The sequence below is a fragment of the Rana temporaria genome, chromosome 12, assembly GCF_905171775.1.
Source record: "Rana temporaria chromosome 12, aRanTem1.1, whole genome shotgun sequence".
Taxonomy (NCBI): Eukaryota; Metazoa; Chordata; class Amphibia; order Anura; family Ranidae; genus Rana; species Rana temporaria.
The window spans coordinates 28,478,034-28,493,897 of record NC_053500.1 but is presented as its reverse complement, the minus strand read 5'-3'; the positions used below and the strand labels follow the sequence as shown (position 1 = coordinate 28,493,897).

General features: G+C 44.8%; 1 protein-coding gene across 1 annotated transcript in view; it reads right to left on the bottom strand.

Annotated features, from left to right (window-relative positions):
* NSF (N-ethylmaleimide sensitive factor, vesicle fusing ATPase) overlaps positions 1–15,864 on the bottom strand; it is a 96,829-nt gene that overhangs the window by 27,407 nt on the left and 53,558 nt on the right. The window contains exon 5 of the mRNA XM_040331373.1: positions 4,584–4,750. Coding sequence (XP_040187307.1) covers positions 4,584–4,750 — 167 coding nt within the window. The remainder of the gene's footprint in view (positions 1–4,583; positions 4,751–15,864) is intronic.

Genomic DNA, 15,864 nt, shown 5'->3' with positions numbered 1-15,864 from the left:
AGCGGATGTTTGCCGATGAAAGAACACATTTTACCAGGAAAGGGCAAGATATTTCATATGTTAAAAAGTAGAATTTACAGAGGGAAAATGTATAGCAGCTTTGGCAACATTGTATTGGTATCATCTATAGTAGATTGAATACCGAGCACCAAACTGGTTCCATCATTTAAAAAAAAAAAAAAACATAAGTCAAAAAATGGAAATCCAAGTCTGAATCTTCACTCTGTTATAAAAAGTATAGCCTCGCCTCTAAGAGGATACTTTTTTCCTTTTTAAATACTTGCATTTACTCCTTGGCAGAGAAAAAATAATCAGACATTAAGGCCATCCTATCTCTTGAGAACAATGTTAGGGCTCATACAGTTATGATTACATCAAAGAAAATGGACAGTTTTGTCCTCGCCCAGTATCCTAGAGAGAATAATGTAAGTTGTAGCCGATTGATTGCCAGCATCCCTTAATTGCATACTGAATAGAAAGAGAACCCTCATATAAAAGGGACTTTAAATGGCAATAAATGATGGTCTATAATGAACTCTCTCTTTTTAAAGAATTTTTGTAAAAATAAGTAGAAAATGGGTCTTTATTTACGACATACCTTAGAGAAAGTCACAATTCTATTCAAAAGTAGGCACACACTTATGTCAATCCTCCAAATACCGTGTTTCCCCGAAAATAAGCCCGGGTCTTATATTAATTATGCCAACAAAAGACACAGTAGGGCTTATTTTCGGGGTAGGTCTTACTATGTAATGTGATGTCTTCTCTCCCCCTCTCCCTCCCTGCCTGTCAGGAATCCTCAGTGTGAACTGAGTTAAAATGCTGGAAAAAATCTTATAATCCACTCTATTACAGTATTAAATAATGTACAATGTGTGTGTTTCTGTAATATAATTGTGCCAAATACCTTTGTTATAGAGCCGCTCTGTGCTTCTGTTACCCGCCAGAGCTCTCTTCCCCCACAATTATATTACAGAAACACACACATTGTACATTATATACTACTATAATAGAGTGGATTATAGGATTTTACAAGCATTTTTAACTACGGCTTTTTTTCAGGGTAGAGCTTATATTGCAGCCCTCCTGGAAAATAATGCTAGGTCTTATTTTCAGGGTAGGTCTTATTTTTGGGCAAACAGGGTAGTTGTTTTGTTGTTTTTTTTTTATATTTTATTTTAATATTTTGCACAAAAAACAAAACAAAGGGTGAAGCATAACCATGCCACACAGGGGGCAGGAAAATAGGAAGAGACAAAAAACCTTCCACAATATATCCCGTCCCCCTTTGCATGCAAGATCCTTACCCAGTTTAGGTACAAGAACCATATAAGCATCCGTATAAATGCCCAAGGTATCAGAGTATTGACCATACCACTCCACTGGAAACCCCTCTGGGCCTGGGGATTTATTTGGGGGAAATTAAAGGATGGCAGCTTCTATTACATGAAGAGTAATAGCTTGGTATAACCATTCTCTATCATCATCCTCCAAATTAGGAAGGCTCAATAGGTGGTCTATCAATTCCTATCATAATAAGACAGTATAGGTCCTATACTATAGGAGAATATAAAGCTGAATAGTATTCAACTAAACGATTCATTATAGTCTCAGGGTCCGTAATCATGTCCCCCGTCTGAGAACGTATACATGGCACACTAACTGGAGCCCTCTGATCTGCCACCAGCAGGGCTGGAGTCTTACAGCCTGACACGAAGGCCTAGATTCTCGTACAGCGGCGTATCTATAGTCTGGCGTAACGTATCCGATTTACATTACGCCTCCGCAACTTAGACGGGCAAGTGCAGTAAACGGGCAAATGCAGTAGACGGGCAAGTGCAGTAGACGGGCAAGTGCAGTAGACGGGCAAGTGCAGTATTCTCAAAGCACTTGCTTCGTAAGTTGAGGCGGCGTAGCGTAAATCGGCCGGCGTAAGCCCGCCTAATTCAAATGTGGAACAGGGGGTGTGTTTTATGTAAATAACTTGTGACCCAACATGATTGACGTTTTTCAAGAACGGCGCATGCGCCGTCCGTAGACATATCCCAGTGTGCATTGCTCCAAATACGCAGCAAGGACATATTGGTTTCGACGTGAACGTAAATTACGTCCAGCCCCATTCACGGACGACCTTGCGCAAACAACGTAAAATTTTCAAATTCCGTTGCGGGAACGACGGCCATACTTAACATTGGTACGCCGCATGTACGGCTCATATAGCAGGGGTAACTTTACGCCGGGAAAAGCCTAACGTAAACGGCGTATCTGTACTGCGTCGGCCGGGCGTACGTTCGTGAATTCGCGTATCTAGCTGATTTACATATTTCGACGCGTAAATCAGCGTAAGCGCCCCTAGCGGCCAGCGTAAATATGCAGTTAAGATCCGACGGCGTAAGAGACTTACGCCGGTCCGATCTAAAAGAAATCTATGCGTAACTGATTCTAAGAATCAGGCGCATAGATATGACGGCTCTCATTCGGACTTACGACGGCGTACATGGCGCTACGCCGTCGCAAGTCCTTTGAGGATCCGGGCCTAAGCTAATATTTCTGCTGCAACGGGAATATAACACAAGTGAATAACAACACACAGTGCCATTCCTCAAAGGAAAGGCTGCACTATTATAACAACTTTAAAGTACAGATTCACACACTTACAAATGGCCATTTCTGACTTGTTCTCCTCAAAGACTTTAACACAAAACATTTCGAACGGCTACACTCAGGTTTTGGATCACGATTTGCCAAGTCAGTGTAATGCATGGCGTGCATCTGCAGTCCACCCACACATTCGATGAAGGAAATCAGTGTGTAGGCTGGATAAATAATTAATTAAAAAAAAACAGATATACCACCTACAGGAAAAAGAGCAAACATTCCCTTCATGTACTGCTGAACACAACCGCTGCTTCTTCAGAAAGAGGGAAGCAAGAAGAAGAGGTTCCAGGAACCCCAGATGCCATGAAATATTTTTAAAGGGCCTTCAGCCAGGTGCGAACATTCTGAACAAGCTAAAGGATCATTTCATCTTTTGTAAAAAAGAAATCAAATAAAATGCACATCTTTTTGTAGGTAAGAAAAGGCATTCATTATTTTTTGCAGGTCATGGGTGCAATGCCAGGATCCTGCAGACTCTCAGTACACTGTCTGTCCCTACCTCCAATATAGGCTGGCAGTTACTGAATCGTAGGAAAATCAATGCACTAGGAGGATGCTCACCAGTGTTCTCAAAGTTCATTGAGAACTATATATATATATATTTATTTATTTATTTAATTAAAGGGCTCAGAGGTCCCCAGGGCCCCATGTGGCAAACCCCCTTTTTTTTATTATAAATGTTTATTTATTTTTTATTTTTTTATTAAAGGGCCCAGAGGTCCCCAGGGCCCTGGATGGCAACCCCCCCCCCCCTTTTTTTTTTACATGTATATTTTTATTTATATATTTTTTTTAGTTATTTTTATTAAAGGGCCCAGAGGTTTCTTTTTTTTATTATTATTATTTATTATTATTATTAATTATTATTAAAGGGCCCAGAGGTCCCGGATGCTTACGTTGGGAATTGTGACACTATCTTCCAGCTTCTCTGCTTCAGACAATCAGAGGAAGCTTTGTATGCAAATAAAAAAAAAATTGTATAATATATATATATATATATATATATATATATATATATATATATATATATATATATATATATATATATATATATATATATATATATATATATATATATATATATATATAATTTTTTTTTTTTTTTATTAAAGGGCCCATAGGTCCCCAGCACCCCAGATGGCTACCCCCCTTTTTTTATATATATATATTTTTCTTTATTTCTTTTTGTAAAGCCCCCCCCCCCCCCCCGGTTCTCTGTGCTCCAGGGGGCCCATGCCTGAAGCTGTGTAATGGGCCCCATAATTCCTGATGGCTGCCCTGGTCACATGACTGCTCTCCTCTTATGTGACACAGTAGGTCACATGACTGCTCTCTTCTTATGTGACACAGTAGATCATGTGACTGCTCTCCTCCTCCAATCAAAGCTACACTCAGAGCAGGAGGAGAGCAGCCAGAAAAAAACGGAGCTATAAAGACACTTAAAAGCTTTGTTTTACAATGACACTGACAAAGGAGGAGCGCTGTAGAAGGGGCTGGCAAGTGACTTTTTTTTCTCAACTTCAGACTATGCAGGGGATGCGGGACAGCCAGCCTGACACCCCCCCCCCCCCCCCAATGGGTGGCTCCTGGGGCAGACTGCCCGATCCCCGCCCCCTATTGGTGAAACATGATATCGGCGTATAACACGCAGGCACTCTTTACCCTCTGTTTTCAGTACGGTATGTACTGGCCAGAAAATGCTTTTGTCTGGGGGCCAACATAATGCTTTGCATACATAAGCACCAAAAATCAAAGCTTTAGGATTCCCCATATGAAATGGGCTACAGGAAACAGGATTGGTTTGTACTGATGCTGCAGCCACTATATAGTACGTTTGCTGAAACATGGATATTATAAAAGGGTAATGACCACTTATAAGCGGAAAGAAAAACAATGGTTTGGCGGTAGTCTACCAACAGCTGTACCTGCTGCCCGACAGAGAAGGCCTGGTTATTAAACTGCTGGATATACTCTCCGGCCATCCTGTCTGTGTCATAGGGGTTGGAGTCCACACTCTTCTTTTGAAGGAAGTCGATCTCGATGGTCATGGTTCCAATACATTGTTTGGTCTTGTCGAAGTTATACAATCCAACTGCAAAGAGAGAAAACATGGAACTTTCAGTATTGATCAGTGTATGTCACAGGAATGGTGGCCATGGCTGCTGGATTTTCTGAATATCTTCACGTTAAATAATACATTAAAGGGATTGTAAAGGTAAAAATAAATTCCCTAAATAGCTTCCTTTCCCTTAGTGCAGTCCTCCTTCACTTACCTCATCCTTCCATTTTGCTTTTAAATGTCCTTATTTCTTCTGAGAAATCCTCACTTCCTGTTCTTCTGTCTGTAACTCCACACAGTAATTTGAGGCTCTCTCCCTGGTGTGGAGAAAGCCTCTTGAGGGGGCGAGCAGGAGTGTCAGGACACTCTCTACTTTGCAGATAGAGAAAGGAGCTGTGTGTTAGTGGGTGTCCTGACACTCCTGCTCGCCCCCTCAAGAGGCTTTCTCCACACCAGGGAGAAAGCCTTGTATTACTGGGTGGAGTTACAGACAGAAGAACAGGAAGTGAGGATTTCTCAGAAGAAATAAGGACATTTAAAAGCACAATCGAAGGATGAGGTAAGTGAAGGAGGACTGCACTAAGGTAAAGGAAGCTATTTAGGGATTTTTTTTTTTACCTTTACAACCCCTTTAAATACTTGGGCCCGGATTCTCAAACAAGTTACGCCGGCGTATCTCCAGATACGCCGTCGTAACTCTGAGTCCGAGCTGTCGTATCTATGCGCCTGATTCTTAGAATCAGTTACGCATAGATTTGTATTAGATCCGATCGGCGTAAGTCTCTTACGCCGTCGTATCTTAACTGCATATTTACGCTGGCCGCTAGGGGCGTGTACGCTGATTTACGCCTAGAAATATGTAAATCAGCTAGATACACAAATTCACGAACGTACGCCCGGCCGACGCAGTACAGATACGCCGTTTACGTTAGGCTTTTCCCGGCGTAAAGTTACCCCTGCTATATGAGGCGTACATGCGGCGTACCAATGTTAAGTATGGACGTCGTTCCCGCGTCAAATTTTGAAAAATTTACGTTGTTTGCGCAAGTCGTCCGTGAATGGGGCTGGACCTAATTTACGTTCACGTCGAAACCAATACGTCCTTGCGGCGTACTTTGGAGCAATGCACACTGGGATATGTCCACAGACGGCGCATGCGCCGTTCGTAAAAAGCGTAATTTGCGTGGGGTCACATAATTTACATAACACACACCCACATCTTCCACATTTGAATTAGGCGGGCTTACGCCGGCCTATTTACGCTACGCCGCCGCAACTTACGGAGCAAGTGCTTTGAGAATACTGCACTTGCCCGTCTAAGTTGCGGAGGCGTAACGTAAATAGGATACGTTACGCCTGCTCAAAGATGCGCCGCTGTACGTGAATCTGGGCCATGGAGTGGAACTTTAGGCAGAAAAAGTCCTGCTATGTGAAATGAATGTCTATACTGCATAAAACCCAGTAATACACGGTCTCACCCTTCTCTAGAGAGGGGTTTAGCTCATACCCACTGCTGAAATCAGTGTTTGGTTCCCACGGATTTCTTGGTTTAAAAGACTTCAGAGTGTGTTTTGCCATCATTCACCATGACCATGTACACTCTCAAGGTCAAATACCATAAAACAGCTGCTATCGGGTATCACAGACATTCACACACAATCCCAAGCTGTACTGTCCTGAACAATAAGCACTTACAGCAAAATCCCTATTGAAATAGAAAATTACAGTTCACACCAACACGGTTTTCCAATATATTTTTCCATTCCTTATATGCCTGCACAGGGCACACTTCTGCCAGCGCAGAGCTTGGTAGACACTGGCCTTAGGAAACACGGGCGCTAAATCAAGACACAGTAGATCCATCAAGTTAATTTGCTGAACGTTCTGTGACATGATAAACATTCTCATTGAGGCTTGTTTATTGATGTGCCATAAAAAGATTTAATGAACGCAGATGATCATTAGATAATTAGCAAGGCGTCAGTACAGTGGTGTGATTTCACACGGGAGGGTCTTCACAGACGATGCGCATATTACAGTTCTACAAACCACCAGCACACGGAGACCCAGGTGTTCATTCTATTATCCATTATCCGTATTATCCAGCACAGCTGACACCCACATGCAGGTGCTATTTACAAAATCTACTTGTTTAGAGTTTTCCAGCTTGAGGCCGGGTTCACACTGGTCCGACATACGCTCCGACATTGGGAGCTCATGTCGCATGACGTGTGAAAAGCAATGTTTCCCTATGAGAGCTGTCTTAACTGGTCCGACACATGTCGGTCCGACTTTGAAGACGCTCCCTGTACTACTTTGGTCCGACTTTGATCCTACTTCACTCCATTGAACATCATTAAAGTAGGATCAAAGTCGGAACGCAGTCTTGCACGCTCCGACTTTGGCATGCGACATGTATTCTACTGATCTTGAGGGGGAACTCCACACCAAATTTTAACAAAAAAAACGGCATGGGTTCCCCCTACAGGAGCATACCAGGCCCATGGGTCTGGTGCGGATTTAAAGGGGAACCCCCCTACGCCGAAAAAACGGCGGGGGTCCCCCCAAAATCCATACCAGACCCGTATCCGAGCAGCAGCCAGGCCGGCCAGGAAAGGGGGTGGGGACGAGTGAGCGCCCGCCCCCCCCTCCTTACCGTGCCAGGCCTCATGCCCTCAACATGGGGAGGTAGGTGCTATGGGGCAGGGGGGCGCACTGCGGCCCCCCCACCTCACAGCACCCTGCCCCCATGTTGATGAGGACAGGGCCTCTTCCCGACAACCCTGGCTGTTGGTTGTCGGGGTCTGCGGGGCGGGGGGCTTATCGGAATCTGGGAGCCCCCTATAACAAAGGGGGCCCCTAGATACCGGCCCCCCACCCTAGGTGAATGAGTATGGGGTACATCGTACCCCTACCCATTCACCTGGAAGTGTTAAAAAATAAATAAACACGCTACACAGGTTTTTAAAATATTTTATTAGTCAGCTCCGGGGCCCCCCCTCTCTTCTTTAGCTCTTTCACAAGGGGGGGGGGGGGGCTTGCTTCTTCCGACGTCTTCTTGGAGGGGTCCCAGTCTTCACCGCCGTCTGGTTCTCTTCCGCCGGGTGGGGGCCGCTTTCTTCTTTAGCTCTTTCACAGCGGCCCCCCTCCCGGTCTTCCTCCGATGTGGGTGGTGTTGCCCGGGCTTCTGTCGCCTTCTGCCTTCTGCCTTCTCCTTCTCCTCTGTTGACACGTCGCTTCCTCCAGCTGTAATGCCATGTGCGGCGGCTCACACCGACTTTTATAGGGGTCTCATGACGTCACAGTCCCATCATGCTTCGTGCACCATGATTGGACTGTGACGTCATGAGCTGTGGATTGATAAGGAAAACATTTTTTTAATATCTTTCAACTACATTATCACTTTTGTAGCAACTGTATATCCTAAATATATATTTTTTTTATTTGCCACACTCCAAAGACATGCTTGTAGGTTTATTGGTTCCTGTCTAAATTGGCCCTATTATGTGTATGTATGCATGTGAGATAGGGACTTTCGATTGTAAGCTCTTTGAGCGCAGGGACTGATGTCAATGTACATCATGTATAGCACTGCATTAATTGTTGGGGATATATAAATACCTGTAATAAATAAACATATTTTCCTGCTATCGAGGTCAGGTTAATCTCGCGGTCGCTCAGCGCATAACTCACACAACTATATAGTTTCCATGGCAACCACATTTTTCTCTTCTGCACACTGCTATTCTATACCAGAACATCTCCATTGTGCGCTACAGAAATAAATATTTAATGTACATCAGATTCTGCACTTGGTTATCAAAAGAAGAAGAAAAAAAAAAAAAAAAGGACTAAAATAAAAACAGAATGGGATCGTCAGGACGCCGCATCCTCTCCTAGCTCAAAGACATTAACAGTCACTATAATTCATTGTAATAAAATAAAGGTCAGCCTATATAATGGTGCCCTCTACTGTCATCTGGGGGTAACTGCAGGTGTATGGAGGGTCATTTATCAAAGAGTCTGAAGGAAGTGTCTGTGTTGTTGTGGCAACCAAAGGACAGTCTCCTTTCTGCGTTCAGTGGGTTGCAAGCAAAAAAATTATGGAGCTGAGCAGAGATTACACCGATCATTCACACACAGAATGAGTGTCCATGGCAGGGAGTGTAATCAGTAAACAGGCACTAAGGTGGGGGGGGGGGGGGGGGGGGGGGGGGAGGGTGAAATCCTCCGCTGGCACAGCTGTATGAATTATTTCACAGATATAAAAAAAAAACATCTGCAGACTAAGCCTTTCCTTTTTTGTTACTGCAACCGTCTACATTCACACCCAACAATTTGTAAATGACTGCAGGCGCAGTATCTGAACTGAAAGTCCGCCCACAAGTCATAGATGGAGCCCAGTGTGCTTTATCAGTCTCTTCCTGCTAAGATTTCTTGGTTCTCCAATACTGAGATCCCCCCCCCCCCCCCTGACATCACTCAGGGTTCTATTTACCTGGGAGTTCTGGGTGTCTCCCCACCAATCTATGTGACCAATCACAGTTCCTGCTGAGACTTCAGGGCCCATTCACACCAGATGCAGTGGGATGCATGTTTTACTGCACTCCAACTGCACACACATAGCTAGATTCAGAGAGAGTTAGGCCAGCGTATCAGTAGATACGCCGACCTAACTCGGAATCTGCACCGTCCTAAGTTTAAGTGTATTCTCACACTGAGATACACTTAAACCTAGCTAAGATACGACAGCCTGCGCCGTCGTATCTTAGGGTGCAATATTTAGGCTGGCCGCTAGGTGGCGCTTCCGTTGAGTTTGGCGTAGAATATGTAAATGACTAGATACGTACGTGCACCCGTCGCAGTAAAGATATGCCGTTTACGCAAGGCGTTTTTAGGCGTAAAGTTATTCCATCAAATAGCTGGACTAGTCAATGTTAAGTATGGCCGGCGTTCCCACGTCGAAATTTGAAAATTTTACTTGGTTTGCGTAAGTCGTCCGTGAATAGGGCTGGACGTAATTTACGTTCACGTCGAAACCAATACGTCCTTGCGGCGTACTTTGGCACAATGCACACTGGGATATGTACGTCAATCACGTCAGGTCACCCCTTATTAACATAAAACACGCCCCCTCATCCTAATTTGAATTAGGCGCGCTTACGCCGGGCCCCATTTACGCTACGCCGCCGTAAGTTAGGAGGCAAGCACTTTGTGAATACAGGGCCAGATTCACATATAACTGCGGCGGCGTAACGTATCGTCTATACGTTACACCGCCGCAAGTTTTCAGCGCAAGTGCCTGATTCACCAAGCACTTGCGTGTAAACTTACGGCGGTGTAACGTAAAAGCGTCCGGCGCAAGCCCGCCTAATTCAAATGGGGCGTGTACCAATTAAATTAGGCACGCTGCCGCGTCGGACGTACTGTACTGCGCATGCTCCGTTTTGAAAGTGACGTCATTTTTTTGAACGGCGACGTGCGTAACGTACTTTCGTATTCCCGGACGTCTTACGAAAAAAAAATTTTTTTTTAAAATTCGACGCGGGAACGACGGCCATACTTTAACATGGCTCGTCTAAATTTAAGCCATGTTAAAGCAGCCGTAACTTTGCGACGGGAAAAAACGACTAGCGACGACGTAACGAACGCGAAAACCTTCGTGGATCGCCGTAAAAGCTCATTTGCATACCCGACGCTGGAAAACTACGCGAACTCCACCCAGCGGTGGCCGAAGTATTGCAGCCTAAGATCAGAAGGCGTATGAAGCCGTAAGCCTGTCGGATCTTAGCCAAAAGCCGTCGTATCTTGTTTATTAAATAACAATTTAAGATACGACGCGGCAAATTTGAAAATACGACGGAGTATCAGTAGATACTCCGGCGTATTTCTTCTGTGAATCTGGCCCACAGTACTTGCCTCTCTGACTTAAGGCGGCGTAGCGTAAATAGGATACGCTACGCCGCCTTAAAGATGCGGCGACCGACTTGAATCCAGCTAACAGTCTAAAATCCAGGTTATCCTATGGGAATAGTTCATACTATTGCAGTGCAGTGAAAAAAGTTGAATTTTTTTTCCGCACTGCAAATGCACAAAAATTCATTGCAACACAATTTAGGGAACATAAAAGCCCAAAGACAACAGAAGTGACCTCAAAAGAAACACAAGCTTAAGAAGAATGAACTGCAAATGAATACAAAAACGTGCTTCCGGGGGGGCAGGGGGTGTTGTAAATCAAGATCGCGATCTTCCAACGGTTAATCATGCAGCTCTACCCAGTGTTAGTATTTTTTCCCACCCCACTCTTTTTTGTCTTCTTGGCTATCCTCAATAAGCATACAATCCCAGCAAATCCAGCATGGTTCTGTTGTAATCTGTCACTCTGCTTCCACACACTCAGCCCCATGCTGCCATCTTCCTTTCTTAAACCATAAAGATGTGGCTTCTCCATCTCTTCCAGGTTCTTGCACCATGTGTTGTAGATTGGTTTAAATCCTTCTGGCATGCGTGACCTGCATATACCAGAAAGCTGCAGACAGCTAGGGGCAAGGTGACAAATATGGAATGACAGATATGGGAATCCAAAAGGGTATTTCTGAAAAGCTACAAAAAAAAAAAAAAAAAAAAAAAAGGATACACAATTCTATCACAGGAAGGGGTATAGAAAAAAAAAAAAAAGTGTAGCCCGGGGGTGAGGACAACCCCCTCTGGGTGATTAGCATACATTTCTGCTGTGAAGAAATAGAGGTTTGTTTCACCATGTTCTTTACAGACTGATTCTGAATGAGAGGGTTCATTATAATCTCCTGGTGCACTCTCAGTCTTCTGATACAGCTGCTGTCCCCCTCCCTACCGCATACTGCTGCTGCTGAACGTCAGCTAGTACTACTTCTGACTGCCTCCCCGGCCCCCCCCCCATGTTCTTTTTACCCCCCTTACAGCATGCCGCGCTGCAGAAGATTCAGTTTTCTGTTCTCGGCCGAACTGAAAGGAAGTGAGCACTGAGTGTGTGCACTTCCTGTCAGTCCGGCCGGGAACAGGAAACTGAATCTCCTGTACCACGCGGTTACGGTACCCAGCCGGACTGCAGGAGGAATTAGGAAAAGAGCTCGGCCACGCTACAGGCTGCAGCATTTATAGTAAGCGGCAGCGGGGCGCTCTGCTGGGGCCCCAGGCCAGCTCGGGGCTCCAAGCAGTTGCTTGTTTTGCCTGTCCTGTTCCGACGGGCCTGACCACAAGCAGTGAGACATTTCTCGATCTCTGCAACCGCAGATCGGGAAAATTTCTTACTGCTTGCGATTAACGCTCTACAGGGCAGACTTCCTGGCCGCTTTGCATGTGTGGGTTGCGAACACACCAGAGCTCATCCTTACACCTGACCCTCTGTCTGGACAGTGCCGATTGGCCCTGTACTGATCACATGCACTCTGCCAAGAGAAAAAAAAAAAAAAAACACAAAAACTCTCTAGCAATACACACCAAACCGAGCATGTACAGTCTGACTCCAGTAACTCCATCTTATCCGGACCCTTTCTGGAGTCAGTGGAAGAAGGGGAGGATCAGAGAAGACAGGATCAAACAGCCTTTTTACACAATGCACAGGATTAACCCCTTAGGTTCCACAGTGCCTATAACAAGCATGCTTTACTGCATACATATACAGACTGATTTTACTGTTGTGGGTTTAGTGACACTATAAGGAAAGGTGGGCGACGATCCGCTTTAAAGCTCCTGCATGCACCAACAAATGAAATGTCCTTTTTTGGTGGAATTGCCTTTTAAAATGAAACATGTTTACACCAGGTTATCTAGTAAGAATGAAACGTTGATCATTCAAGCGGAGATCTCTGTAACGTGGTGAGAAGGTATGAATAGATATTATAAAAAAAAAAAAAAATCCTGCACTCCTCCTCTTGATAACAGAACCTTTAATTAGTGCATTTACATAGTAAGGGAAAGATAAAAAGTCCCCCGACCACCATAGACAGTTTCATGTAATAGCCCACGTTTCATGTGATGGCACACACTGCTTCTATTTTAGGAGAACAATTTGGAGGGAACCCATAAGAGGGCCAACATTCAGACCAAAACTGATCTTTTTTTTTTGTAGATGCTGGAGGGTTAGCACCCCCACCACTACCACTGCAAGGACACAGTCTCTGATAATTTCTTACCTGATATTACAAGGATCCAGCAGGCATGGGGCACATCAAGGTGGGTGAAGACTAGGGTTGTCCCGATACCGATACTAGTATCGGTATCGGGACCGATACCAAGCATTTGCCCGAGTACTTGTAATCGGGCAAATGCTCCCGATGCTTCACCCGATACTTGTACTGTCAGCGCTGATCAGTGCGTGGGGAAGTTACAAGCACCGATCACCGCTGATTTTAAAGCAGCTGAAAGCCGCCGTGTATGCCACCGTGTATCCCATGCATCCCCCTGGGTATCCCGTGCATGCCGCCGTGTATCCCGTGCATGCTGCCGTGCATCCCGCCGTGTATCCCGCCGGGTATCCCATGCATGCCGCCGCGTATCCCGCGCATGCCACTGTGTATCCCGTGTATGCTGCCGTGCATTCCGCCGTGTATCCCGCCGTACATCCCGCGTATGCCGCCGTGTTTCTCTCCCCTTCTGTGCTCCTCCTCCACCCCCAGGATAAATTTGGCTCCTTACTACTCCGAATGGACAGAGTCAGTGATCACTGACTCTGTCCATTCACATAACTGAAACATTGTAACCTGTGTTTACAAATGTTTCAGTTTATGAATGAAGAGAAGACGCTGTCTTCACTCCATTCATTTTCAGCGCAGCTGATGCTGCTGAGAAAGGGACATGGGAACATGTGTCCCTAGTCCCTTTCCCTGTCTCAAAGGGAAGATGTCAGAGATCTGTTAAGACCCCTGATATCTCACCAAAGCCCCCCCCCCCCCCCCCCCAACAGGGCTGAAAAAATAAATAACAAAATAAAGAATAAAAAAACAAAAGAATAAAAAAAATGATTGTAGAAAATACAAAAATTAAAGAAAAAACACACTGACGCGGTCCACCCCCCCCCCCCCCCTTTAAAAAAAGAAAGCATTATAAATAAATAAAAAATGTAAAAAAAAAAAATGTAAAAAATGTAAAACAAATTGTTAAAGATAAAAAACCAAACATACTGACACATGTGCCGCTGTCACATGAGATCATAAAAAAGTATCGGTATCGGCGAGTACTTGAAAAAAAGTATCGGTACTTGTACTCGGTCTTAAAAAAGTGGTATCGGGATAACCCTAGTGAAGACATCACAGCTACAAGAAGTACAATACCAGAGAGACGGTATAAAGATCCCATCACTGGGGAACTAGGAATGCCTTAGTCCACCTCTCAGAGATCACACTACCCCCGACAATACCTTCATTGGCTTTTTTCTACAAAAGAATACAGCCATTTTTATACAGACATCATTAAAAAGGGTCAGCATCTTCCTGGACTGAGATGCCGACACAAGAGATGATACAGTCATGAAATGTGTGCAGCTGCAGTTTTTAGCAGTGTTAACAAATGCCTGACACATATCTGCCCCTGCTGCAACCTCTTACCTTGTGACTTGCAATGTTGCAGTCTGATTACTGGGACAGAAGAGATAGCTACATAGTACATAGCAGGTGAGGTTGAAAAAAGACACAAGTCCAACCTGTGTGTGTGATTATATGTCAGTATTAGATTGTATATCCCTGTATGTTGTGGTCGGTCAGTAGTCATAGTTTTTTTTTTATTTATCAATGCTCCCTGCTAAGACCACCGCCTGTGGAAGGGAATTCCACATCCTAACCGCTCTTACAGTAAAGAACCCTCTACGTAGTTTTCTCTTAATTTGAATGAGTGGCCACGGTCTAATAATGCTTCTTCCTGCCAGCAGCAGATCATCATTTCAACCACGACAAAGTCACTGAATATCAAGGATTGCCATTTAACAATAAAACGGTGGAGTTTTTGTTTGGAGACCTTGTTTGCGCACTGGTGAGCAGTCATCCTGAAACAGGAAGGGGCCATCCCCAAACTGTTTCCACAAAGTTGGGAGCATGAAATTGTCCAAAATGTCTTTGTGTGCTGGCGCCTTAAAGCGGGGGGTTCACCCTAAAAAAAATGTTTCTAACATGCCATCCAGTATACTAGTGTGAGCTACAGTATGTCTTTATTTTATTTTTTTGTGCCGTACTCACTGTTTAATCCCGTAGTTAAGTTTCAGACTAGTAGGCGTTCCTATGCAGAGGGGAACATGATTGACAGCCGGCTATGGCACGTCACGCTTCCCGGAAATAGTCGAAATAGGACTTGGCTCTTCACGGCGCCTGCGCAGTCAGCTCCTAGTCTGTGCGCAGGCGCCGTATAGCGCCGTGAAGAGCAGAGTCCTACTCAGGAAGCGTGACGCGCCATAGCCGGCCGTCAATCATGTTCCCCTCTGCATAGGAACGCCCATTCCCCGCGGGGAGTCTGAAACTTAACTATAGGATTAAACAGTGAGTACGGCGCAAAAAATTAAAATAAAGGCATACTGTAGCTCACACTAGTATGCTGGATTTCATGCTAGAAACTTGCTTTTTAGGGTGAACCACCGCTTTAAGAGTTCCCTTCACTGGAACTAAGGGGCCAAGCCCAACCCCTGAAAAACAACCCCACACCATAACCAGTGCACAAAGCAAGGTCCATAAAGATATGGATGGGCAAGTTTAGGGTGAAGGAACTTGACTGGCCTGCACAGAGTCCTGACCACCACCCGATAGAACATCTTTGGGATGAATTAGAGCAGAGGCTAAGAGCCAGGCCTTCTCATCCACATCAGTGCCTGACCTCACAAATGCACTTCTGGAAGAATGGTCAAACATTCCCATAGACACACTCCTAAACCTTGTGGACGGCCTTCCCAGAAGAGTTGAAGCTGTTATAGCTTCAAAAGGGGGGGCCAACTCACTATTGAACCCTGTGAACTAAGGCTGGGATGCCATTAAATTATACGTGCGTGTAAAGGCAGGCGTCCCAATACTTTTGGTAATATAGACTATGCAGGTGGGCTGACTAGTTAGTCACGTTAAAAATGCATACTGATGCTAAATTTGACCCGAGGATCGAGGCTTCAATGACCTCTAAGCACAAAAGGCTAT